Consider the following 26,437-nt stretch of genomic DNA (forward strand, 5'->3'; position numbering starts at 1 on the left):
TTCTATATGTGTATTTAGAATATTATAGATTTAAGTTCATGACCAAAAAAGCTATATTTATATATGTGATGTCTGCCAGTCTTTCTCTATGGAATCATAATTAAGTGTGAATTTATAGGTAAGCGTAATAAAGTGTTTTAAGTGTTTCCCAGCGAGATATATTCAGTTGCTGGCCACTGCAAGGCCATTGGCCCAACAGTCTCCGCTGCTGGCCCTGGGCGTTAATACCTTTGACCTGCTGATCCAGCTGGCGAGGGGGGGGCGTACACCCCTCACTACAGCCTGCAGTCACCCGCCTCACTTGTGCCTTCCTGAAGGAGGCAGGGCAGCCACCAAGCCTGTGGTTGGCTCACAGGAAGCCCCCAGAGCATAAAAGTGATGATGCAGCGGCATCATTGCAGCCCTAGAGAGGAAGAGGAACATGGCTGAAGACTTGGTTAAAAGATTAGTCAAATATAGTGTTGAAACAGATCTTTAAAGTGTTCACAGCAATTCGGCTTTCATTTGTAAACAAAGAGCAGACAGCTAGGAAGATGACACCAGCAGCGGCAGGCGGAGACAGGCAGTGTGACACCGTAGCCCTCCGCTCTGCCTGACATGTGCTGCGTGCCACGCAACCAAACTCAAGTGGAACATGCACTGTTACATGTACCAGGTTATCGAACACCCCTAACAAGTGTGGCGCCATTCGTAAGGCAACAAAACTGCTTGTCTTGAAAGAAAGTCCAGTGACAGAGACAACCTTGGCCAGTGTTGTGTTCGCTTCCTGACAGGGCGGGGATTGTGACCAGGAATTTGTCCAGCTTCCTCTGTAAGTGTTTGGTATTCACGCCCTTCATGTCACGGTGTGTGCCGGGAGGGAGGTGAACAGGTGGGTGTCCCTTGTTGCAACACTGCTGTGCTGGAGGCTTCTGATACTGGTGTGGCAGTTTGAAGGGAGGTGGGGTGGCCACGCTTATTCCTTCCTGATCGTGCTTTGGAGTGAGTGCATGTCATGGGTTCAGATTTGGGCGGGACAGTCTGGTTAGCAATAATTATTTTCCACATATTTATAATTTGGTATTTTTCATTCTTCTTTCTACTGAGTATAATTTGTATTGTGTCTTGTTTGGTAATTAACTTTTCTTTGTTGTTTCTCTCTCTCTCTCTCTCTCTCTCTCTCTCTCTCTCTCTCTCTCTCTCTCTCTCTCTCTCTCTCTCTCTCTCTCTCTCTCTCTCTCTCTGCTACTTCTGAGATCCCTCCTTGTGCTAGGTGTGAGTTAGATGGTGGCTGGGATGGTATTGGCTAGTAAACGTCATCTGTGGTTTCTCTCAAGCCTGTCATGCTTATTCTGCAGCCTGGAATTCTGGTTGTGTCTGTGACCTCAGACTATTGGAGTCAGTTAAGAGACAGTGGGCGAAAAGAATTCAAGGATTTGATAACATGTCATGATCAGCATTTTAAAACCTTGAACTTGTATTCACTCAAAGGGAGAAACTATTACGGGTTGATGTTATTATTAAATTTGGAAGATATTTTCATGGACTCTCCCCAATCACTGTTCACCTCAGCCCCCTTGTGTCAACACTAGAGGCCATCCATACAGTTAATGCAGCAGACCTGCTCATCTCAGCCACTACTGTCAGCACTAGAGGCCATCCATACAAATTAATGCAACAGACTTGTACACCTCAGCCACTACTGTCAGCACTAGAGGCCATCCATACAATTAATACAACAGACTTGTACATCTCAGCCACTACTGTCAGCACTAGAGGCCATCCATACAGTTAATGCAGCAGACCTGTTCATCTCAGCCACTACTGTCAGCACTAGAGGCCATCCATACAATTAATGCAACAGACTTGTACACCTCGGCCACTGCTGTCAGCACTAGAGGCCGTCCATACAGTTAATGCAGCAGACCTGTTCATCTCAGCCACTTCTATCAGCACTAGAAGCCTTCCATACAAATTAATGCAACAGACTTGTACACCTCGGCCACTGCTGTCAGCACTAGAGGCCGTCCATACAGTTAATGCAGCAGACCTGTTTATATGAGCCACTTCTGTCAGCATTCCTTATAGTTGTTGTGATGCCAGGCACACATTTTTCTCAAGAGTGATGAAAATTTGGAATTTTCTTGCTAACAGTGTGCCTGAATCTAATTCTGTTGATGGTTTTAGGTACAGTTTGTCCAATTTCTCAGGTGTACATCTGTTTGATTCTTGCTGGTGACATATACGCTGTGCTGCTAGTCAGATTTATTATTTGTCTTGGGCTGATGGCACACTTGCCAGGCAGTTAGATAAGCATGTACAGACTTTGGTGTCTTTTTGATAGTGGTGGTGAGCTGACCCTGAACTGGCCCTGAAGGGGGTTCTCTCTTGTGAGACCAGCCAGGTAAAAAATATGTTGAAATGTAGCCACATTTACTGTTCTGAAGTATTTACTATTCTATTCATTTCTTCTCTGTTCACAGGTGCTCTGGAAAATCAATTCAAGGCTAATTATTATTTTTTCTTTATTCATTATCCACAGTTGCCTTGGAAAGTGCATTCCTGGCTGAGTGTGGTGCGTGTGCCTGCTACTCGTGTGGTGGTGCTGCTGCTGCGTGAAGCCTCTGCCGTGGGAACCCACCACAAATAGCTAATGGATTCTGTATGACGGGATCAGCAGCAGACAGAATTCCAGTGATGTATTAACATGCCTAGGTTTGGTCCTAAAGGATTGATTTGATGTTATATTTACTACTCATTTGTCTGTAGTCTATATAGTTTTACTACTACTGGAGTAGTAGTAACACTGGGGCTTTTTTTTCTTTTTTTTTTATTCAAAATTTGTGTTGCCCCTGGCCAGTGGCCCTCTTACAGGAGAAAAGTAGTAGTAGTAATATTTATTTTTGTATGTGTTTGTGTCTATCATAGTATACTGCAGTGTAGGAAAAGTTTTATGAGGAAGATGTGTTAATCTTGACAGTCACTGGTTTGAACCTGAAGCACAACTTTCCAGAAACAAGACCTTGCATTTAGTATACAACAAACTAACTTACCAGCTTCCTGTGTTAGCTTAGTTATATCTTGTTTGTATTCTTAATGCTTTGCTTTCTCATAAAAAAAACATTTTCAAAGGCCATACAGATGATCACCAAAATTCTCATGGGGCATTTTCTTTCTCTCTTGCAAAATCCTTGCATTGTCAGTCATGAAAATACCCCTGGAGACCACAACAACACCACCTGAGTAAAGATAAAGGTGAAAATAATGATAGTGGTTGTGGCAGTGGTGGTGGTGGTGGTGGTGGTGGTGGCTCTGAGGAGAATTAAGTACTAATATCAGAAGGATGTGGTTTTCATGTTGCAGAAGAAACCAGATGAAAAAAAGGTGTGTGTGTGTGTGTGTGTGTGTGGGAGAGAGAGAGAGAGAGAGAGAGAGAGAGAGAGAGAGAGAGAGAGAGAGAGAGAGAGAGAGAGAGAGAGAGAGAGAGAGAGGGTGGCTGGGTTAGGGAGAGAGAAGAGAAAGAGAAAGAGGTAAGTGGAGATATGGAGACAAGGGAGAAGGAAGGAAAAGCAGAGGAGTTATGGGAGAGATGGCAGAAAGGGAGGAGGAGGAAGACAAGGAGGGAGGGAGGGTAGATGAGCAGTATGTAAGTGAGTGTGAGTGGAGTCAACATATAAAAGGGAGAGAAATGAACACTCTAAGGAGGGAAGAAATAAAGAATTCATGAAAAGATATTATAGACATATGTAAGGATGAACCAAGGATGTTCTATAGAACGGTAAAATGAAGAATAAAAATGGGTTCAACAAACTGAAAATAAATGGCAAACATGTTGAAGAAGAAGCACAAATTGCAGAGGTTTTGAATGACTTCTTTCAAAGTGTCTTCACTGGAGAAGGAACATTTGGTAGACTGGTGACAGCAGATGTGAGAGTAGAAGAGTGAGTGAGATTGAGGTAACAGTGGATGAGGTAAGAATAATTATGGAAGACTTGGATGTGAGGAAGGCACAGGGACCTGATGGAGTGTCTGATTGGGTGGTGAAGGAATGCAGAGATCAACCTGCACACATGATTTACAAACTCATCATAACTTCATTAACAGAAGGAGTGGTGCCCAACATTGGAAAAAAAGCAGGTATAGTCCCCATATATAAGAGTGGAAGCAAAGAAAAACCATTTAATTATAGACCAGCATCATTAACAAGTGTAGTGGCAAAATTGTGCCAAAGAATAGTGAAGCAAAAATGGAGTGAATATCTGGAAAAGAGAGAAATATTAACAGACAGACAATTCAGATTTAGGAAAGGAAGGTCATGTATAACAAATTTAAGGTGTTTCTACTCCAGTCATAGATATGGTACAAGAAAGAGAGGGATGTGCAGATTGTGTTTATTTTAAGAAGGTGCCCCACAGCAGACTGTTGTGGAAATGAGAAATGTCTGGTGGGCTGAGAGGAGCACTCCTACATTGGATCAGTGACTTTCTGAGAGGAAGGGAAATGAGAACAGTGGTCAAAGATAAAAAGTCATCATGGAGAGAGGTAATTAGTGGTGTTCTGCAGGGTTCAGTACTACCACCAGTCATGTTTGCTACTTGTGTGAATGATGTGATGGAAGGGGTGAATAGTTACATGAGTCTGTTTGCTGATGATGCAAAATTGATGGGAAAAGTGGAGAGGACAGGATTGTGAAGCTCTACAGGGAGATCTGAATGTGATTTGGGATTGGAGTGACACTTGGAAAATGGAGTTTAACATAAAAAGATGAGGAGTGCTGAAGTTTGGGCATAGTTGTGTGATGCCAGTCTTCAGTTATAAATTGGGTAATGAGGAAATAAAAGTGAAGAGTGAAGAGAAAGACCCTGGAATTACTGTCACCGATAAGTTGTCCTCAGAGGTACATGTAAGAAGAAAGACAGGGGAAACATATAATCTGGTGAGAAACATAAGAACAACATTCAACTACCTGGATGAAGAGATGATTAGGGATGTAACTGACAATGATAAGACCTAGTTTGAAATATGCAGCAGCGATGTGGTCTCCCAGCACTAAAAGGGACACAAAGAAATTAGAAAGAATACAATGAGCAGCGACAAAGTTGCCTCTGACCCTATCAGACTTATCATATAAAGAGAGGCTAAAACTAAACCTACCCACCCTTGGAAGAGAGAAGAGAGAGAGGTGATCTGATGGCATTATATTGGATTTTGTCAGACTGTGAAAAATTGGACCAGAGTAATTTGGTGGTGAGAGACTTTAGAAGCACGAGAGGGCATGAGAAGATGAAGAAGAAGGGTGTGTGTAGGAGGATATTAAGAAGAACAGTTTCCTGCAAAGTACTGCAGAAATCTGGAAACACACACACACACACACACACACACACACACACACACACACACACACACACACACACACACACACACACACACACACACACACACTCTTAAAAACCTCTGAAAATTTTTACTATAAACTTGTAAATTTGTTCATAATTGTATGACTTCTTATATGTCACATCTTATGTGACCTGTTATGACCTCTCAGGGACAGCCTTGGGGGCATCCATTACTGGCAGAAGCCCGAGTGTGCTGAGTGACGGGGCGGCATGACCTTGCACATCAGAGGGTCAGGTCAGTGTGTGCATTGTGCATATTGTGCCTTAGTGGCCTGTCATCTCTCTCTCTCTCTCTCTCTCTCTCTCTCTCTCTCTCTCTCTCTCTCTCTCTCTCTCTCTCTCTCTCTCTCTCTCTCTCTCTCTCTCTCTCTCTCTCTCTCTCTCTCTCTCTCACACACACACACACACACACACACACACACACACACACACACACACACACTCTTGATCATGTGAAGATGGAGATAGAGATCAAAGAAGAAGTGCCAAAATTCAATGAGGAATATAAAAATGAGAGAAAAAATTATGCTAAGGCAGACTTTACAGGGTTAAAGAAATTCTACGGAGAGCTTGATTGGAATAATTTATTAAGAGGTATGGAGGTGCAGAAAAAATATGAAGTGTTTTTAAGCAAGTTTAGAGAAGGTGTTGAAAGATATGTGCCAAGATATAAGGTAAAAGAAAATAAGAAAGTGTGGTTTAATGCAAAGTGTCCAGAGGCAAAAAAGAAAAAGGAGAGGGCATGGAAAAAAATGAGGAAACAATGGAATGAGATAAATAGAGAAGAATACAGGACATCTAGAAATGATTATGTTAAAATAAGAAGAGAAGAAGAAAGAAATTTTGAAAGAGATGTAGTTGGAAAGTGTAAAGAAGAACCAAAACTTTTCTATAGATATGTAAATGGAAAAATAAAGCATAGAGATACTATTACAAAGCTGAAGGAAAATGGAGAAATTTATGAAACCACACAAGAGATGGCTGAGATACTGAATAAAAGCTTTAAGTCTGTATTTACAAGAGAAACTGTCTTTGCATCACTGGGAGATGAGGAACAACAGAAAGGAATAGAAAACATACAAGTGGAAAGAAAAGAAATTAAAAGACTACTGGAAGAGCTAGATACTAGGAAGGCGATGGGGCCAGACGAAGTAAATGGATGGATATTGAAAGAATGTAGAGAGGAATTGGAAGAACCAATATGGGAGATAATTAACAGTTCTTTAAAGGAAGGAAAAGTACCAAAGGAATGGAAGAGAGCAAATATAGTACTGTTATACAAAGGAGGTAATAAAATGGAACCACTGAATTACAGACCAGTCTCACTCACGAGTATTGTAAGTAAACTCTGTGAAATAGTCATTAAAAACAGATGGGTGCAATATCTTGAACAAGAAAATATAATAACAGAAAAACAATTCGGTTTCAGGAAAGAGAGATCTTGCGTAACAAACTTACTGAGCTTTTATACAAGAGTAATAGATAAACTACAAGAGAGAGATGGTTGGGTTGATGCTGTCTATTTAGATCTGAAAAAAGCTTTTGATACAGTTCCACATAAAAGACTCATATGGAAACTGGAACATCGAGGAGGGCTAAAAGGAAAAATACTTAAGTGGATGAAGGATTATCTCCAAGGTAGGGAAATGAGTACAGTAATCAGAGATAATAAATCAAGTTGGTGCGAAGTAACAAGCGGAGTACCACAAGGGTCTGTGTTGGCACCTATAATGTTTCAGGTCTATATAAATGATATGACGGTGGGTTTAAATTGCTACATTAATATGTTTGCAGATGATGCAAAATTAATGAAAGTAATAAAGAACCAAGAGGATTGTGAGGAACTACAGAGGGATATTGATAGAATTTATGAATGGAGTAAACGATGGAAATTAGAATTCAATATAAAGAAGTGCCATGTAATGGAGATGGGAAGAAGTAAAAGGAGACCTTCATGGGAGTATAAGATGGGAGGAATCACAATACCAAAGAGCAAAGAAGAAAAGACTTGGGAGTAATAATTCAAGACACGCTATCACCAGAAAAACACATCAATGGAATATTTGGCTCTACATATAATTTGCTAGCAAATATCAGGGTGGCATTTAATTACCTAGACAAAGAAATGATGAAGAAAATCATAACACACATGATACGTCCCAAACTGGAATACGCAGCAGTGGTATGGTCTCCACACAAAAAGAAAGATATAAGGAAATTGGAAAGAATACAAAGAACAGCCACGAAAATGATACCTGAATTGGAAGACCTAAGTTACAAGGAAAGACTGGAAGAAATTGGATTACCAACACTGCAAGAAAGAAGGGAAAGAGGAGACCTGATAACAATGTTCAAATTAGTAAATGGCATGGAGAAGATAGACAGAGATGACCTAGTTGTAAAAGTGGAGGAAGGAGATAGACGTACAAGGGGACATATGAAGAAATTAAAGAAGAGTCATTGTTTGGGAGATATTAAGAAATACAGCTTTCCGCATCGAACGGTTGAAATATGGAATAACTTAAAAGAAGAGATAGTTGCGGCAAAGAGTGTGCACATGTTTAAAGAGAAATTGGACAAATTCGGTTATGGAGACAGGACTAATTGAGCTTTGGCTCGGACCCTGTATTATACAACTAGGTAAATACAACTAGGTAAATACACACACACACACACACACACACACACACACACACACACACACACACACAGAAGATGTTGAAGTGGGAGAAGGAATGGCGGAAGTAATTATAATTCAAACAGAAAGGAAGGGAGAAGGAAGAAGAGATTTTGCAGTGGCTTATGTACCCCCAAAGATGAATGCATGGACACAAGAGGATGGAATAGATGGAGAAAAAAGGAGGAAGTGAGAAATGGAAAGAATTCGAGGAGGTAAGAAACGAATATATCAGAATCCTGAGAGATGAAGAAAGGAATTATGAGAAAGATATAGTTAACAAGTGCAAAGATGAGCCAAAGTTATTCTTCAGATGTGTGAATGGGAAGATGACGTTACATATGAAGATACATGGTTACAAGCGGAATTAATGAACAAGTGCTTCCAGTCAGTATTCACCAAAGAAAGCAAATTTGAAGGAGAAAGAGCATGGCACAGAAACAATGTGATGAGAGAGATACAGGTGGACGTAAGTGAAATTAAGAACATTATGAAAGTTTTGGATGTAAGTAAGGCTCAATGACCGAATGGAGTGTCCAACTGGATACTTAAGGAATGTTGTGAACAACCAGCAGGGAGTATACACAATACCATAGTATGTTCTTTTAAGGAAGGAAAAATCCCTCTAGACTGGAAGAGAGCCAATATTGTGCCCATTTTTAAAAGTGGTAATAAAGAAGATCCATTGAATTACAGACCAATGTTCTTAACAAGTGTGGTGGCAAAAAATAGTGGAAAGAATAGTTAAAAACAGATGGATGAAATATTTAGAAGAAACACAAACATTGACTGACACTCAATTTTGTTTCAGAAGCGGAAGGTCTTGTGTCATGAATTTAGTGAGCTTTTATGGTAAAGCGATTGATATAATTCAAGAGAGAGAGGGATGGGCCTAAAAAAAACATTTGATAAGGTACCACACCAGAGACTGCTATAGAAAATTTAAAATATAAGGGGTTTGCAGGGCAACACACTGAATTGGATTACAGACTTGAGGGACAGAGAAATGAGAACAGTAATAAAGGGAGAACAATCAGAATGGTGTAGAGTTACAAGTGGAGTACCACAGGGTCTTAGCCCCTGTAATATTTCTGGTGCATGTTCAATATAGTGAATGAGGTTGACAGTTATATAAGTCTGTTTGCAGACGATACAAAATTATTGAAAAGAGTGGAAAACAATATGGATTGTGAAATATTACAGAAAGATCTAAATAAGATATATAAATGGAGTAAGAAATGGGAAATGGAATTCAATGCAAAGAAATGCAAGGTGATGGAATTAGGAAAAAAAGCAAAAGAAGATTGACAAGTTCGTACACCATGGGAGAAGTGGAAATTAAGAAAACCAAACAAGAAAAAGATTTGAGAATTACAATAAGTGATAATTTATCACCTGAAAAACATGTAAACAAAATAGTTTGGGAAACCTATGAGTTATTAAAAAAGATGAAAGGGGCATTTGCATACATGGATGAAGAGATGATGAGAAAGTTGATGGAATATGTGATTCAACCAAACCTGGAATATGCCACAATTGTTTGGTCATCCCATAATAAAAAGGAAATAAGGAAAATTGAAAGGATCCAAAGAGCTGCAACCAAATTGGTACCAAGTTTGAGAGATTTAACCTATGAAGAAAGATTAAGGAGATTGAAGCTTCCATCATTACAAGAGAGAAGAGAAAGAGGGAACCTGATTGCTATATACAGAGCTTTAATAGGTAAGGATCAAGTTGACAAAGAAGACTTATTTGTGTGGGACTTAAGAGATACATGAGGACATGGACTGAAATTGAGGAAAACAAGTAGAAGAGATATCAAGAAATATGGTTTCCCAAACAGAAGCATAGAAATATGAAACAACTTAGATGAAACAGTGGTACAAGCAACAAATATTCATGAATTTAAAGTTAAGCTGGATGCTTATAGATATGGAGACAGGACAGCACGAGCATATCTCTTTTCCTGTAAAACATAGCTAGGTAAATGCACATTTCCTGTCTCTACTGGCCCTAGGTATGGTAAAGGAAATGTCATGAGTCATACTACTACTACTACTACTACTACTACTACTACTACTACTACTACTACTACTACTATTACTACTACTACTACTACTACTACTACTACTACTACCACCACCACCACCACTAGTACTACTGCTACTACTACTACTACTACTACTACTACTAATATAATACCTCCACCCCATGTTTATTGATGTGTCAATTAGGGGCTCCATTACTTGGAGGTCATTAGCCCCAGCTCCCGCTAATGACTGTGGCATCCAACCATATCTAATACTCTATAATATAAACATTAGTTGTTAACTATAAATTCATTCTACCTCTACTCTATCTACTCTTATGCCACTCTCCACCACTGTAGCCTCGCAGTCGAGGCCTCCTAAGTCTGCAGGTATGGGAGTGGAATGCCTTGTCCCCCTGAGACACAGGAGGGCAGATCTGAGGAGGGAGAATGAGAGACGGCACCTCATCCATGCGACGACATGGCTCCTTGGCTGGTGCTTCTTTTCTGCCATTAGGTCGGCTAGTCTTGAGTAGAAGCACTGAGCCTTGGAGCCCATCCCGCCAGATGTGGTGAAGATCAGAGGTGTGAAGCTGCCCTGGTCAACGTGTTGGATTCTCTCCCCATACGCTCGGATCTTCTCCTGCTCATTCTTGTGGTGGGCGGCCTCCAGGGAGAGTTCGTGGTGACAGGCGGCCATCGGGTCAAAGATCCGTATGTCCATGAATGCTTTCTGTCCCCTTGTCCAGAACCCTCGTGCACTGACGTCGACTCGAGCCTCGTTGGTGGTGTTGGCTGTTCTGTAGCGCAGGTGCTCGCCGTCTAGCGGCAGGAGGGTCGGTTCAGTGGAGACATCGTGGCACACCTCCCTGAGCATGCTGGCGGTCAGATCTCTCACCTCATCGTGCCTGATACATACGAATCCCCCCTTTTTGCACGTCATGGTGTGGTTGACGTCATTGGGGGAGCCACACACACAAGTACTGGGGAGTCCTTCCATCGGCCAGCCGTACCTCAGAGCAATGGCGTCGACAAATTCTTGTTTGTTGAGGCTGAAGCCCTTCGCTCTGATGGGCAGTGACGTTAGCCAGTTAGAGGCTCCCGTTTCCTGTGCAGTGAGGATTTTTCTCACTGTGGTTGCAGGCAGGATGTTTATCAGGTCTTCGAGACAGTTTCGTTGATGTTGTTGCCTATCTCTAGATATAATTCGTCCTTGCTCAGTGACTGCACTTTGGGCTATTTCACCATGTGCGTCCTGAGCAATGATCTTCTCTGTGAGGGACCTGGTGAGCTTGAGGGAATTGAGGTTCTCCACAGTCGCCAACTTCTCAGGGGAGGTGATTCCCATCCCGCCCAGTCTTGGTGGAAGTTCGAGCAGCGCCCTTTCCCCATCTCCGATGGTGTGGTATCTCAGTAACGCTGGGAGGAAGGTGTTCCTTATCGAGACCTCCAGTGGTGCAAGGAGAGGGCTGATGCCTGGGATGGTGCGCATGGCGAATCTCCATCGATGCTGCAAGCCGTGGGTGTAGGCGGAGTAGGCTGCATGAGGCTCAGTCCTGGCCATGTCAGACAGGACTTCCACCTCATGTATCCACTCCTTCACCTTTTCTCCTATGTACTCCTTCTTGAACTCCTCTGTTCCGATGACAGCACCCAGATGCCGTTGTCCATCCTTTGTTATTATAACTCCACTGCCACTGAAGCTATCCACTGCACTGTCATAGTGTTCAGGCTTTACAATAAGGACGGACTTAGCGGCATTGGGTGTGTACCCTATGATGGGACCATTGTCGTTCACTAAGCCCCACCATTTTTTCAAGTCTGTTATTTTGCCGGCCCCTGACAGGTCGTCCGCGTACGCCACTTGCTTCACACTCGTTTTCTCATATGAGATAACTTGTTGCAGCACTGAAAGTCCGAGGGCGTACATCGCCATGGCCACTGGGTCACCTTGTGTTGTCCCTTCCATGGACTTTAACACCTTAACAATATTACCACTATCACTACATATGTACAAATTCGAGGGGTCACTATATGTGTTTTCTACATATTGTGCCAGAGAGGGACATTTTACTCGAATGTTGTGAAGCATTGTTTTTCTGTTAATAGTGTTGAAAGCGTTTTTGGCGTCCACTAATAACACCGCTTCACAATTGTCTTCACTGAACATTTCCCTCATAGCGTGGATGGCGGCTTCCCCTCCTGCCTGCTGTCCTGCACATACTTGCAGGTTCCCCGCTGCCCTCCTTACGTCGTCCTTGACCACCGTCATGACGCATTTACCCACGATGCGTCTTATCACCTCGCCGATGCCAATTCGTCTGCATCCCGGCTTTTTGTCCAGCGGAATTAATCGGCATGCTGTGCTACTACTACTACTACTACTACTACTACTACTACTACTACTACTACTACTACTACTACTACTACTACTACTACTTCTACTACTACTACTACTACTACTACTACTACTACTACTACTACTACTACTACTATTACCACCACCACCACCACCACTACTGCTACTACTACTACTACTACTACTACTACTACTACTGCTACTACTACTACTACTACTACTACTACTACTACTACTACTACTACTACTACTACTATTACTACTACTACTACTACTACTGCTGCCATCACCACTACCAACACCACCACCACCACCACCACCACCACCACCACCACCACCACCACCATCACCACTACTACTACTACTACTACTACTACTACTACTACTACTACTACTACTACTGCTGCTGCTGCTTCTAGTAGTAGGTAGTAACACAGCAACTACTACTACTACTACTACTACTACTACTACTACTACTACTACTACCCCTGCTATTATCACTGTTACTACCACCACCATCACCACTAAATCAGTATTTATTATTTTTCTTCTTGTCTATGAAAAGACGTGGAAAAGTGCAGGGTGGTATCATCAGCATAGGAGTGGATTGGACAAGAAGTTTGGTTTAGAAGATCATTAATGAATAATAAGAAGAGAGTGGATGACAGGACAGAACCCTGAGGAACACCACTGTTAATAGATTTAGGAGAAGAACAGTGACCATCTACCACAGCAGCAATAGAACGGTCAGAAAGGAAACTTGAGATGAAGTTACAGAGAGAAGGATAGAAACCGTAGGAGGGTAGTTTGGAAATCAAAGCTTTGTGCCAGACTCTATCAAAAGCTTTTGATATGTCCAAGGCAACAGCAAAAGTTTCACCAAAATCTCTAAAAGAGGATGACCAAGACTCAGTAAGGAAAGCCAGAGGATCACCAGTAGAGCGGCCTTGACGGAACCCATACTGGCGATCAGATAGAAGGTTGTGAAGTGATAGATGTTTAAGAATCTTTCTGTTGAGGATAGATTCAAAAACTTTAGATAAGCAGGAAATTAAAGCAATAGGACGGTAGTTTGAGGGATTAGAACGGTCACCCTTTTTAGGAACAGGTTGAATGTTGGCAAACTTCCAGCAAGAAGGAAAGGTAGATGTTGACAGACAGCTGAAAGAGTTTGACTAGGCAAGGTGCAAGCACGGAGGCACAATTTCGGAGAACAATAGGAGGGACCCTGTCAGGTCCATAAGTCTTCTAAGGGTTTAGGCCAGCGAGGGCATGGAAAACATCATTGTGAAGAATATTAATATGTGGCATGAAGTAGTCAGAGGGTGGAGGAGAGGGAGGAACAAGCCCAGAATCGTCCAAGGTAGAGTTTTTAGCAAAGGTTTGAGTGAAGAGTTCAGCTTTAGAAATAGATGTGATAGCAGTGGTGCCATCTGGTTGAAATAGAGGAGGGAAAGAAGAAGAAGCAAAGTTATTGGAGATATTTATGGCTAGATGCCAGAAATCACGAGGGGAGTTAGATCTTGAAAGGTTTTGACATTTTCTATTATTGAAGGAGTTTTTGGCTAGTTGGAGAACAGACTTGGCATGGTTCCGGGCAGAAATATAAAGTGCATGAGATTCTGGTGATGGAAGGCTTAACTACCTTTTGTGGGCCACCTCTCTATCATGTATAGCACGAGAACAAACTGTGTTAAACCAAGGTTTAGAAAGTTTAGGACGAGAAAAAGAGTGAGGAATGTACGCCTCCATGCCAGACACTATCACCTCTGTTAGGCACTCAGCACACAAAGACAGGTCTCTGACATGGAAGCAGTAGTCATTCCAAGGAAAATCAGCAAAATACTTCCTCAGGTCCCCCCAACTAGCAGTGGCAAAATGCCAGAGGCACCTTCGCTTAGGGGGATCCTAAGGAGGGATTGGAGCGATAGGACAAGATAAAGATATGAGATTGTGATCGGAGGAACCCAACGGAGAAGAAAGGGTGACAGCATAAGCAGAAGGATTAGAGGTCAGGAAAAGATCAAGAATGTTGGGCGTATCTCCAAGACGGTCAGGAATACGAGTAGGGTGTTGCACCAATTGCTCTAGGTTATGGAGGATAGCAAAGTTGTAGGCTAGTTCACCAGGATGGTCAGTGAAGGAAGAGGAAAGCCAAAGCTGGTGGTGAACACTGAAGTCTCCAAGAATGGAGATCTCTGCAATAGGGAAGATGGTCAGAATGTGCTCCACTTTGGAAGTTAAGTAGTCAAAGAATTTCTTATAGTCAGAGGAGTTAGGTGAGAGGTATACAGCACAGATAAATCTAGTACGAGAGTGACTCTGTAGTCGTAGCCAGATGGTGGAAAACTCAGAAGATTCAAGAGCGTGGGCACGAGAGCAGGTTAAGTCATTGCGCACATAAACGCAGCATCCAGCTTTGGATCGAAAATGAGGATAGAGAAAGTAGGAGGGAACAGAAAAGGGGCTACTGTCAGTTGCCTCAGACACTTGAGTTTCAGTGAGGAAAAGAAGATGAGGTTTAGAAGAGGAGAGGTGGTGTTCTACAGATTGAAAATTAGATCTTAGACCGCGAATGTTGCAGAAGTTAATGAAGAAAAAGTTGAGGGGGGGGGGGTGTCAAGACACTTAGGGTCATCAACAGAAAGGCAGTCCGACCTGGGGACATTTATGGTCCCCTCCCCAGATGGGGACTCCGAGGCTGGTGTAGGAGTCGCCATTATGATTTTGAAATTTTTGAGTGAAGGGTGTGTGTGTTATTAGGTGCTTGTAGTTTTGTGTGGAGGAAGAGAGTTGTGACTGCCCCCTTGTGTTGTGAGACACAAAGGGAAACATTCAGTAAGGTCACAGCTGGGTTTAATGATAAGTTCACAGCACCCCCTGAACAGTGCTGCACACCACTGGGAGTAATTATCGTTTCGGAAGGTGTCTACTGCCTCCTCCTTGGAAAGCAGTAGGGAGTTTGGGAAGGCAATGGGGGATTTGGCAAGCCAGTGGAGAGTTTGGGAATTCAGTGGGGAGTTTGGGGAGGCAGTGGGAAGTTTGGGAAGGCACTGGGAGTTGACTGGAGTTTTTAAGACAGACAGACAGAGAGAGAGAGAGAGAGAGAGAGAGAGAGAGAGAGAGAGAGAGAGAGAGAGAGATTATAAATAAAGATACGCACAGAAGCTGATAAACGGGCAACAATGCATAAGGAGACTCCACAACAAGATATCAAGCATTATATCCATGAACAGCACCCACCTACATTCACTCACTAACCAGGCTGACCTGTACTGAACTTCTGTGTATGGCAATGAACTGCAGTAAATATGAACCAGTATTTTTTCTGTCATTCTTGTTCTCTTTTACCTCAGGCAGTGCAGTGCAGACTCCAAGGCTCCCCAAGTATACAGCATTGTTGTGTGTGTGGATGGGGTGTGTGTGCCAGACTCCTCACACTCTGTATTGGTAGGTTGGGAGAGAGAGAGAGAGAGAGAGAGAGAGAGAGAGAGAGAGAGAGAGAGAGAGAGAGAGAGAGAGAGAGAGAGAATCATTACCTGTACATTTGTGTCACATGTATATTTTAGTTATATAAAGTGATTAAGTCCGTGTGTGTGTGTGTGTGTGTGTGTGTGTGTGTGTGTGTGTGTGAACCATTTCCTCACTGACACAAGCCCTTCCAGAGACATTTTTCCTTCATTCAAATAAACCATAGTAATTTCATTTCACTAAGCTAAAATAAAAATAGTAAAACATGAATTAATCTGCATCCATCCCTTTGAACTTTAAGTGGTATGTGTCCTTTGAAAATACCATTAACTTGTATCTTTTTATTCAGCTTGGGCAGCTACAACAGCCAGATTTGTACACCAACTCTCTCCTTCTCTCATCTCTTTCTCTCTCAGCATTCGTCTCCCCACTTACCTCTTCTCTTCCTCCTCTCATCCTTCTCTCTCTCATCATTCTGACCTTCATTTATTTTTGTCTATGCATGTTTTCTCATTTTTGCATGCACTAACTCATTCTCTCATCTCTTTCACTATTCTTCTCTCCATTTATTTCTGTTCTTGCATGCTCTCTCTCTCTCTCTCTCTCTCTCTCTCTCTCTCTCTCTCTCTCTCTCTCTCTCTCTCTCTCTCTCTCTCTCTCTCTCTCTCTCTCTCTTTAGCACTCTATTCCCTTCTTCCATTCATTAGAGGTCATCCCCTTACACCCACAGCATGTATTGCACTCATACACATCTCCTCCTCCCTTTCTCTGCCAGTTCTACATGTTTCTCTTATCTCCTGCATTGTGTCACTCTCTCCTTAGTATCGCTGGGCAAGGTCACCTACTATTGAGACAGTAGCTCTTCTTTGGTCATTGCCAGGCTCTCTTTTGGATCTTCATGGCAGTTTCCACAACAGCAAACACTGCAAGCTTGACCACACTGATCTTGTCTCCAGTGAAGCTAAGAGTGGGAATGTTTTTACCAAGTATGTGTTGTGTTGTGGAGTTTTTAGTTTAGTTTTAATCACTGTCCTTCCTTAATCTGTTACTGGAATCATGAAAACACCCTTGCAAACCATAACAACATCTGCTAAAACCTGTTACAGTATCATTAACCCTTTTAAACCATTACTTGAATCACAGAAACATCCTTGCAAACCCTGACAACATCCACTGAAACTTGTTAAACTGTCACTAGCATTATTAAACCATTACTTGATCATAAAAACACCCTTGAAAACCCTGGTAACATCCATTAAAGTCTGTTAAACTATTACTAACCTTATGAAACCATTACTTGAATCATAAAAATGCCCTTGAAAACCCTGATAACATCCACTAAAGCCTTTTAAATTACCACTCCAATCAGGGGAGCTCCAAACACTATTAGAGCCTGTTAATAAAGAAAAGGCACTGGGATATTAGGGAATGCACATCTCAAGCTGTAGCCTTACCTCACATCCTTAACTCTCATAACAGGGCCTCTGTTGGAGGCGTCCCCTGTGATATAGTGGATGACAACCTGGAGCTCTGTGACACACTGACAAGGGAGAAGGTTACTTGTCGCTCCAAGGCTAAGCTGGTCGGCCCCATGAATGTCACTGTCTGCGTTACCGGAAGAGGCGCGTCTGAAGTGACCAAGATAGGAAGGTACTTGGACTCCCAGGACAGGCTCTACCAGTTCCTCACATATGCTGGTGTGTACATATAGTGTGCCTGCACGTGTATGCATGTGAATCTAGTCTTACCTTATGTTACCTAAACCAGTGTAACCTGACTTTATCCTGACTACTGGAAATAACTGTATAGGAATTAAGCTTGTAATGCCCAGTGTTTTAGCAGTAGATTGTTGTGTTTTTCTTAGTTTTCACAGGGTGTCCTGCAAGTTTAGGTACACACTTTAGGTATGATAGTTCAAGTAATTCTAAGTTGAAAATACTCTATACACATATGCTGTGTTTTGTTTTATTTTGTGAGAAATTAATGTGTAGCTAAGTTGTGAGTTGCGGGAGCTGCTTGCCTGGGTGTGCCTCCGCCTCCTTCCTCCCCTCCTTGGCTCGCTACGTACTCGCGTGATGCTGCGTAGCATTAAGTGATAAATTTTTGTGTACATTGTATGCAGTCAAATCCTTACAGGAAATAGCAAATAACAGATTAAATTTTTGTATGTGCCAGTGAAGAAAATGTGCAGGTAACACAGCAATACAGCGGTTATTCAGTGCCACTTTTTAAAACACACATGGCAGTTCACTGCAAATGTCATCCCCTTTGACAGTTATCATTTTGACATTTAAATGGCAAGCCTTGTCAATCAAGTGATAGCCAAAGTGCATCTTTTTGCTCCTGTCATTCCTTATCTGCTCTGCAGCTTCCTTAATGCTGTGAATCAACTCCTCTCTGTAACGTGATTTGTTCTTGTATACCAAGGATTTCATGAGTCCCCAAAGGAAAGAAATCCATTGGTGTTAGGTGAGGGGATCTTGCTGGCTATTCCTGTGGGCCTCCACCACCTATCCATCATCAGGAGACTGATCCCAGGGAAGCCGCTCCCACAATACACAACTTACAGGTTAATTTCTCACAAAATAAAGCAAACAGCATGTGTGTGTATAGAGTATTTTTGACCTAGGATTAGTTGAACTATCATATCCTTAGGTATGTACCTTAATTCATGGTACACCCTCTATTGTTAGTACACACACACACACACACACACACACACTGTGCTGCCCAGCTAATTGGACACATCCACAGCAGCTCTAAGGAGTTACCTAAGTTTTGGTTGTACAGGGGGCCCGAGCTTGAGTCCTGTCTCTATAATAGGGAATTGTGTGATGTGTGAGTGCAGGGAAAGTGAAGTGTAAATTGGGAAGTGAGCAAAAAGGTGAATGGGAGAGTAGTGTATGGGTAAACATTGTCTTGTCAGTGATACCAAGAAGGAAGATGGTGGTGGACACAGCAAATATTTTTGAGGGTTTCAAGGAAGAAGACCTCAATGTAGCTTATACAAATAAACAAATATGGAAAATTGAAGAAAATGTGAAAATATGATAAAATCATAATTTAGTAGCAATAATAAAGACATGGAAGGAAGAGAGAGAGAGGTGGGTGGTGGCAATGTAAAAAGATATCCAGTGATATAATAGAGATGAAGAAGAGGAAGATGGAAAGAGAAAAAGAAAACAAAGAACTGAGAGAAGAGGTGACAATAATAGTGAACTTAAACAAGAAGTACTATAAAGAAATCAAGAAACTCAAGGAAGAGAATGAGGAGTTAAAGAAAGCTTTACAAGAGAGAGAGAGAGAGAGAGAGAGAGAGAGAGAGAGAGAGAGAGAGAGAGAGAGATTAAGGTTGGGAAAGTGAAAGAGTCAGTGACAGCAGAAGTCAAAAGTTGGAAAGAAGAGAGAGAACAACAACAAAAGGTGAATATAGATAAGATCATAAGGCAACAGCAACAGGAACACAATAAGGACATGGAAAAGCAATTGATTAAAATAATAAAGGAAAAAAAGTAATCTTGTGAGAGACATCGTACAGAGAAAGATGTTTGTGGTGGTATTTGGGGTCAAGGAGAAGAACTTACTAATGAAAATAGCTAGAGAGAAAGGAGAGGCAAAAAAGACTAAGGAAATTATAGCAGAAGTGGTGGAGGAAGGAGAGGAGATAGTTGAACAAATTGAAGAGGTTTACAGGATTGGAAAATACAATGAAAATGGAACAAGACCAATGAAAATAAGATTCATGGCACAAACAGCAGTGAAATATGTCTTGCAAAGAACAAGAAAATTGGCAAAAGTAGAAGGAATGAATAAATATGAATAAAGGAGAGAGAAGTAAACTGAAAGAGTAAAGTAGAGGAAAGTAGTAGAGTAGAGGCCCAGTCAAAAAATGAGGAGAGAACACAAGAACAAGCGAGGAGATTTGCTTGGAAAGTTGTGGACATGAAAGTGAGGAAATGGTGCCACAAAGATACCACACCAAGCAGAAGTTTAAAGATTATGTATACTAATGTAGATGGTTTGGTGTTGAGCCAAATGGAACTTAAAGGCTATCTAAAGAACAATAAACCAGATGTGGTTTATTTAATGGAAATTATACTAAGAGACTTTGAGTGTTGTGATTAAGATCAAATGAAATGAAAAAAAGGAAAGTTACTGTGATGTACATACCACCAAAAACTAATGCATGGGAGACTGATGGATATAAAACTATACAACTAAAAAGAAGAAATAGCACAGGAAATGATAAGGAAAAGTAACAAAATGCTTTTAGTAGGCAGCTTCAACACTAAAGGAATGAACTGGCAGAAGATGGAAGTGAAAGAAAATGTTGGGTCATGGAGTGAACTTATTTTTCATATATATTTACTTATTTATTTTTTTTATGTAGGAGAGACACTGGCAAAGGGAAACAAAAATCCAATAAAAAAAAAGCTCACTGTGATATCAGACCTGGATTGGGTCAGAAGTAGTAGTCAAGAATTGAAGGATATATGTTTTGAAACCTCCCTCTTGAAAGAGTTCAAATCATAGGAAGGTGGAAATACAGTAGCAGGCAGGGAGTTCCAGAGTTTACCAGAGAAAGGGATGAGTGACTGACTGAGAATACTGGTTAACTCTTGCATTAGAGAGGTGGACAGAACAGGGGTGAGAGAAACAAGTCTTGTGCAGTGAGGCCATGGGAGGAGGGGAGACGTGCAGTTAGCAAGATCAGAAGAGCAGTTAGCATGAAAACAGTGGTAGAAGACAGCTAGAGATGCAACATTGCAGCAATGAGAAAGAGGCTGAAGACAGAAGAGAGTTGATGAGATGAAAAGCTTTTGATTCCATCCTGTCTAGAAGACAGGTATGAGTGGAATCCCCCAGACATGTGAATCATACTCCATACATAGACAGATAGGGCTCCTGTACAGAGTTAGTAGCTGGAAGGGTGAGAAAAAATAATGGAGATGTCTCAGAACACCTAACTTCATAAAAGATGTTTTAGCTAGAGATGAGATGTGAAGTTTCCAGTTCAGAATATAAGTAAAGATGTTCAGTGTAGAAGAGGGGGACAGTTGAGTGTCATTGAAGAAGAGGGGATAGTTGTCTGGAAGGTTGTGTTGAGTTGATAGATGGAGGAATTGAGTTTTTGAGGCATTGAACAATACCAAGTTTGCTTTACTCCGATCAGAAATTTTTGAGAGATCAGAAGTCAGGCGTTGTGTGGCTTCCCTGCATGAACTGTTTTCTTCCTGAAGGGTTGGACGTCTACGAAAAGATGTGAAAAAGTGCATGGTGATATCACCAGCATACCATGCTTACCATGATGGTGAATACAATGAGACAGTGGGTGAACGAACTTACAAGATACAAAGAAGAAGAACCATCACAGTTGGACTTAGTGTTTACAAAAAATCCTAGAAAGTAGACCAAGTATACATTGTCTGAGTCCACTGGGAAGAAGTGATCATGTGACAATAGAAATAATGCCACAGGAGGAAAAAGTGTTGCACAGGAATGAACAATTTTGAAATGGGAGACAGAACTATTCTTAGGCAAACTTTGCAGAACTTAATAAATTTTATGGAGAAATTAACTGGGAAGAACTATTTAAAGGTAAAGTAGTGCAAGAAAAATGAGATATTTTTGAGTAAGTATAGAGAGGGGGTGCAACAGTTTGTGCCAAGTTATAAAGTGTAAATTTGGAAGCATGAATGGTATAATGGCAGGTGAGTAGAAGCAAAAAGGAAAAAGGACAGGGCTTGGAGGAAATGATGAGACAACTGAACACAAATACTAGGGAAGAATACAGAAAGGCAAGGAATGAATATGGTATAATAAGAAAAGAAGAAGAAAGAAATTTTGAAAGTGAGATAATAAGAAAATGCAAGGAAGAGCCCAAACTCTCCTACAGATACATAAACAGGAAAATGAAACATAGGGATGACATAAACAAGTTAAGAAGAGAAGGAAGAATTTATGAAACTACTGAGGAGATGAGTGAACTAATGAATGAGAGTTTTCAGTCCACATTTACAAAGGAAACTGATTTTGTGGCACTGAAAGTGGTATCACAGAATGAGGGAATACAGGAAATACAAGTAAAGAGACAACAAATCAAGAAACTGCTGAAGAGCTGGATGTTAGAAAAGCTGTGGGACCAGATCAAGTAAATGGATAGATATTAAAAGAATGCAGAGAACAAATGGAAAAATCCATATGGGATATAATTAACAGCTTGTTGAGAGAAGGAAAAGTACCAAGGGAATGGAAAAGAGCTAACAAAGTCCCAATATACAAACAGGGAAGTTAAATGGAACCATTGAATTACAGACTAGTGTCACTAACAAGTATTGTAAGCAAGCTTTGTGAAATAGTGATTAAAGGCAGATGGGTGCAGTATTTAGAAGATGAAAAGATAATTACAGAAAAGCAATTTGGATTCAGGAAAGGGATATCCTGTGTCACAAATCTACTGAGCTTCTATACAAGAGTAATAGATGGAGTGCAAGAGAGGGATGGATGGGTTTGTGCAGTACACCTGGATCTCTAAAAAAGCATTTGATAAAGTTCCACACAAAAGTCTTATGTGGAAGTCAGAGAATGAAGGAGGGCTAAAGGGAGCAATGTTGAGATAGACAGAAGATTATTGACAAGGGAAGGAATTGAGAACAGTAATCAGAGACGCTAATTCAAGTTGGCGCAAAGTGACAAGTGAGGTACCACAAGGATCTGTGTTGGCACCTATTATGTTTCAAATATATGTAAATGATATGACAGAGGATCTAAATAGTTATATAAACCTTTTTGCTGATGATGCAAAAATAATGAAAATAGTAAAGGATGAAAATGACTGCAAGGAGTTACAAAAGGATATTGACAAGATACATACATAGAGCCAAAGATGGAAACTAGAATTCAATGCCAGAAAATGCCATGTGTTGGAAATAGGAAAAAGTAAAAAGATATCTTCATTGAATTACAAAATGGGAAGAGAAATAATAACAAAAAATTCATGAAGAAAAAGAAGGCACATAAACATAATATTTGGCTCTACATACAGCCTTTTAACAGACATTAGGGTGGCATTTAACTATTTAGATAGAGAAGTAATGAAGAAAATTATAACAAGAATGATATAACCTAAATTGGAGCACGCAGCGTTAGTTTGGGCTCCAAATAGGAAAAAAAGATATACAGAAACTGGAAAGAATACAGAGGATAGCAACAAAGATGGTACCAGAACTGAAAGACTTAAGCTATGAAGAAAGACTTGAAGAGATGGGATTACCAACGCTACAAGAGAGAAGAGTAAGAGGAGACCTGATAACAATGTACAAATTAGTAAACAATATAGGAAGAATAGACCGAATTGACTTGCTATCACAGATGGAGGAGGGAGAGAGATGGGCGAGGGGACATGGGAAGAAAATAAAGAAGAGTGGATGTTTGAGCGGCACCAAGAAATGCAGCTTCCTGTATCAAACTGTTGAAATCTGGAATGATTTGAAGGAAGAGGTGGTTGTGGCAAACAGTGTACACATGTTTAAAGAGAAACTGGATAAATATGGTTATGGAGACAGGACAAAATAAACTTTGGCTTGTGCCCTGTACAATGCACACGCACACACACACACACACACACACACACACACACACACACACACACACACACACACACACACACACAGATACCAACATCACCCTATTCACGTCATACATAATACAACTTCATAAACAGTGTTTCTCATCTGTTTGAGAATAAAATAAAGAGTGGATGTTTGAGCTACATCAAAAAATAGTTTCCCGTATCGAACTCTTGAAATCTGGAATGATTCGAAGAAAGAAGTGGTTTTGGCAAACGGTGTACACATGTTTAAAGAGAAACTGAATAAGCATGGTTATGGAGACAGGACAAAATGAACTTTGGCTCGTGCCCTGTACAATACAACTAGGTAAATACACACACACACACACACACACACACATCAATGTCACCCAGTTCATATTGCCATGCATTATATAACATCATAAACAATGTCAAACAATGTTTCACATCCATTTCTGATGTTTTTTCACATTTTCCTCACGTGCTGGTGAGTCTTGTGATGCCCACTCATCACAAAACTTCTTAGCCACTCCATTGCCTTCTTGTTTACTGTATAAAACTTTGTGTTCTTGTTATTTATTACATTAATATGCTCTTTTACCATGTTAATGAGGATTTCCTTATCAAAAAATGATAAAGGAGTAGCCCAACAAACCGTCACTTCTTTGCTGGTTGCCATGGTGACTGCAGCAGATGTAAACAAATTCGTGTTTCTCATACATTTTTTTCTGTCAGTGATGTGCTGAGTTGGGCAGGAATATGAGATGTAAGCATTGGTGACCACTCATGCTTGCCCACCCCGCTGATTGACAACCTTGGTGAACTTTGGATTTTTTTTAAAGTAAGGACTTCCCCACTATCTTGATTGTCTGGTGCAGTTTGGCCAGGTGATCACCAGCATTGGCAGAAGGTTTAAAAGTATGGCAATTAAGCATATGATACAGCAACATCAGAAAATGTCTGTTTCATATAATTCCCCACTGGAGCTTCTCTATTCCACTTGATTGCCATTGCTTTATTTGAAATTGACTAGGTTTAAATGTGATAAATGCACCTCAAACATTTCAGATTTAGACAAACTCGATATATGCATCATTAATGCACTCCCCTTGAAAAATCTTTGGTGCCTGAAAAATATTGCATTATAATTTGAGAGATGAAGGGCTACATGTAGTACAATCAGCAAACAAGTTATTTTGCATATCTACGGACATAAGTTTTTTTTTTATTTACTCATGAGGACTATGGTCACAGGTTTCCCTCTCTGTTTAGCAGTCTTAACTCTTTATGATGTGTCACTGGGCTTGCGTATATATATATATATATATATATATATATATATATATATATATATATATATATATATATATATATATATATATATATATATATATATATATATATATATATATATATACCAATTGGAGTACAAAAAACTATTGAGCTTATGACAACACTAAATCAGTGCCTAATATTAGCCAGCATGAATGAAATATTTTCATATTGTTTATGCAGTTTCTTCAAATGCTGGATGCAGACACTTATTCGTATTTCATTATACCATAATTAATGGCTTATAAGACACATGGACTCAATAAGACGCACCTCAGTTTGGGCAGGCATAAAAAAAAAAGGTAAGTAAACAGGTTTAAGCTCTGAATATGAAGTGAAGGGTTTCACCTGACATTTGAAACCCTCTTATATGTATTCAGATCCTTATTAGATCTCAATATTTTACATTTAAAAAACCTTAATATTTGCTAGGACCTACCAACACCAGTACTTAGACTAATCCTGCTGTGAGATGTAAACAAATGTAGCATAGACAGTGACATTGTCAGAGGCCAGATTGTAATAAAGTTTGTACATCACATTTTTTTATCATCATTCTACACATGATCCTAGTTGTATATTTTAGTACATTTTCAAAGCATAAGGATGTGTGAAAACAGATTCACCTTATTCTCTACAATGTATTTTTATTTGAAATATTCAGTACAAACCATCACCATAAGTCGCCCTACTTCATGACACTCTCTTCACTTATAAAATCATTTATTTTGTTAGGTAGTAAGCTATTTTTTAAGAATGCAATAGTTTCTCATTAGCTTCAAGTTTTGTTGAACATGTATGCAAGGTAAGAATCTTAAAAGATAGGTACAATTCCAGTTGTATGGAGGTGTGTCTTACCTCAAGGAATAATGGCATCATACTAAGAAGCGCAGTGAATCCTGCAGTTGTCACCAGGTTTGGTTTACAACCAACTGCAAGTTTGTTTTGGTACATGAAATGTAAGAGTCATCACCTAATTTCTTCCTGACTGGTGTTATTTTATGTGAATTACTAGTAAGTATGACCTGTTATGCATTGTTATCTTGTAAAAAAGAGTTGTTTTTGTGGTATAGAATTGATCATCACTTTGTTTATGTATGTGAAGATGTTTTGGGATTTGATCTAAGGGCCACTGTTGCCACAGACTTACCACTGGCCACTGTCCCAAAGCTGAACCTTGGTCTTATAAGATGCAGGCTCATTTTCTGAGACATTTTTGGGGGAGAAAAAAGGTGCGTTTTATGCCATCAAAAACAATATTTTGTTCATTCGTAGATATCATTTGCAAGACTTCCAAAATAATGTTAATGATTGCATACATATTTTAAACATTTGCAACATGCATTCTGGAGCCAGTTCCCACCCAGTCCTTCTCACCACCTCTCCCACCACACTGCTCTTCTCCACTCAGTGTTATTACTCCACATCCACAGGCCATCACTAGCAGACCTCTTGGGTGGTTTCCAAGACCCCAGCTTGGCCTTCAAGACACTTAACCATACCAGGGTCTTCCTCCAGCAGCTCACCAGAATATAACTGGATAACTTGCCTGCTGCCAGTACCTCCAGGCCTCTAGAGGTTGTGGCACCACAGCCTGCACAGC

The 26,437-nt window shown here is 40.6% G+C and overlaps 1 protein-coding gene across 6 annotated transcripts; it reads left to right on the forward strand.

Moving 5' to 3' along the window:
* LOC135109525 (uncharacterized) lies at positions 1 to 26,433 on the forward strand. 6 transcript variants are annotated; one of them, XR_010272722.1, is made up of 7 exons: positions 1 to 811; positions 2,522 to 2,694; positions 5,525 to 5,610; positions 15,797 to 15,890; positions 17,391 to 17,561; positions 24,238 to 24,343; positions 26,268 to 26,433. XR_010272722.1 is itself a non-coding variant. In XM_064020919.1 (6 exons), the coding sequence occupies exons 3-6, from the start codon at positions 5,586 to 5,588 to the stop codon at positions 26,276 to 26,278; spliced, it is 348 nt and encodes a 115-aa protein (XP_063876989.1). In that variant the 5' UTR covers positions 1 to 811; positions 2,522 to 2,694; positions 5,525 to 5,585; the 3' UTR covers positions 26,279 to 26,433. The 6 variants fall into 6 exon arrangements, 3 of the variants coding, with proteins under 3 accessions (XP_063876989.1, XP_063876988.1, XP_063876990.1); XM_064020919.1 differs by lacking the exon at positions 24,238 to 24,343 and having other exon boundaries at positions 17,391 to 17,608; XM_064020918.1 differs by lacking the exon at positions 24,238 to 24,343.
* The last annotated feature ends 4 nt before the right edge of the window (positions 26,434 to 26,437 follow it).

This window comes from Scylla paramamosain, chromosome 19, assembly GCF_035594125.1.
Source record: "Scylla paramamosain isolate STU-SP2022 chromosome 19, ASM3559412v1, whole genome shotgun sequence".
Taxonomy (NCBI): Eukaryota; Metazoa; Arthropoda; class Malacostraca; order Decapoda; family Portunidae; genus Scylla; species Scylla paramamosain.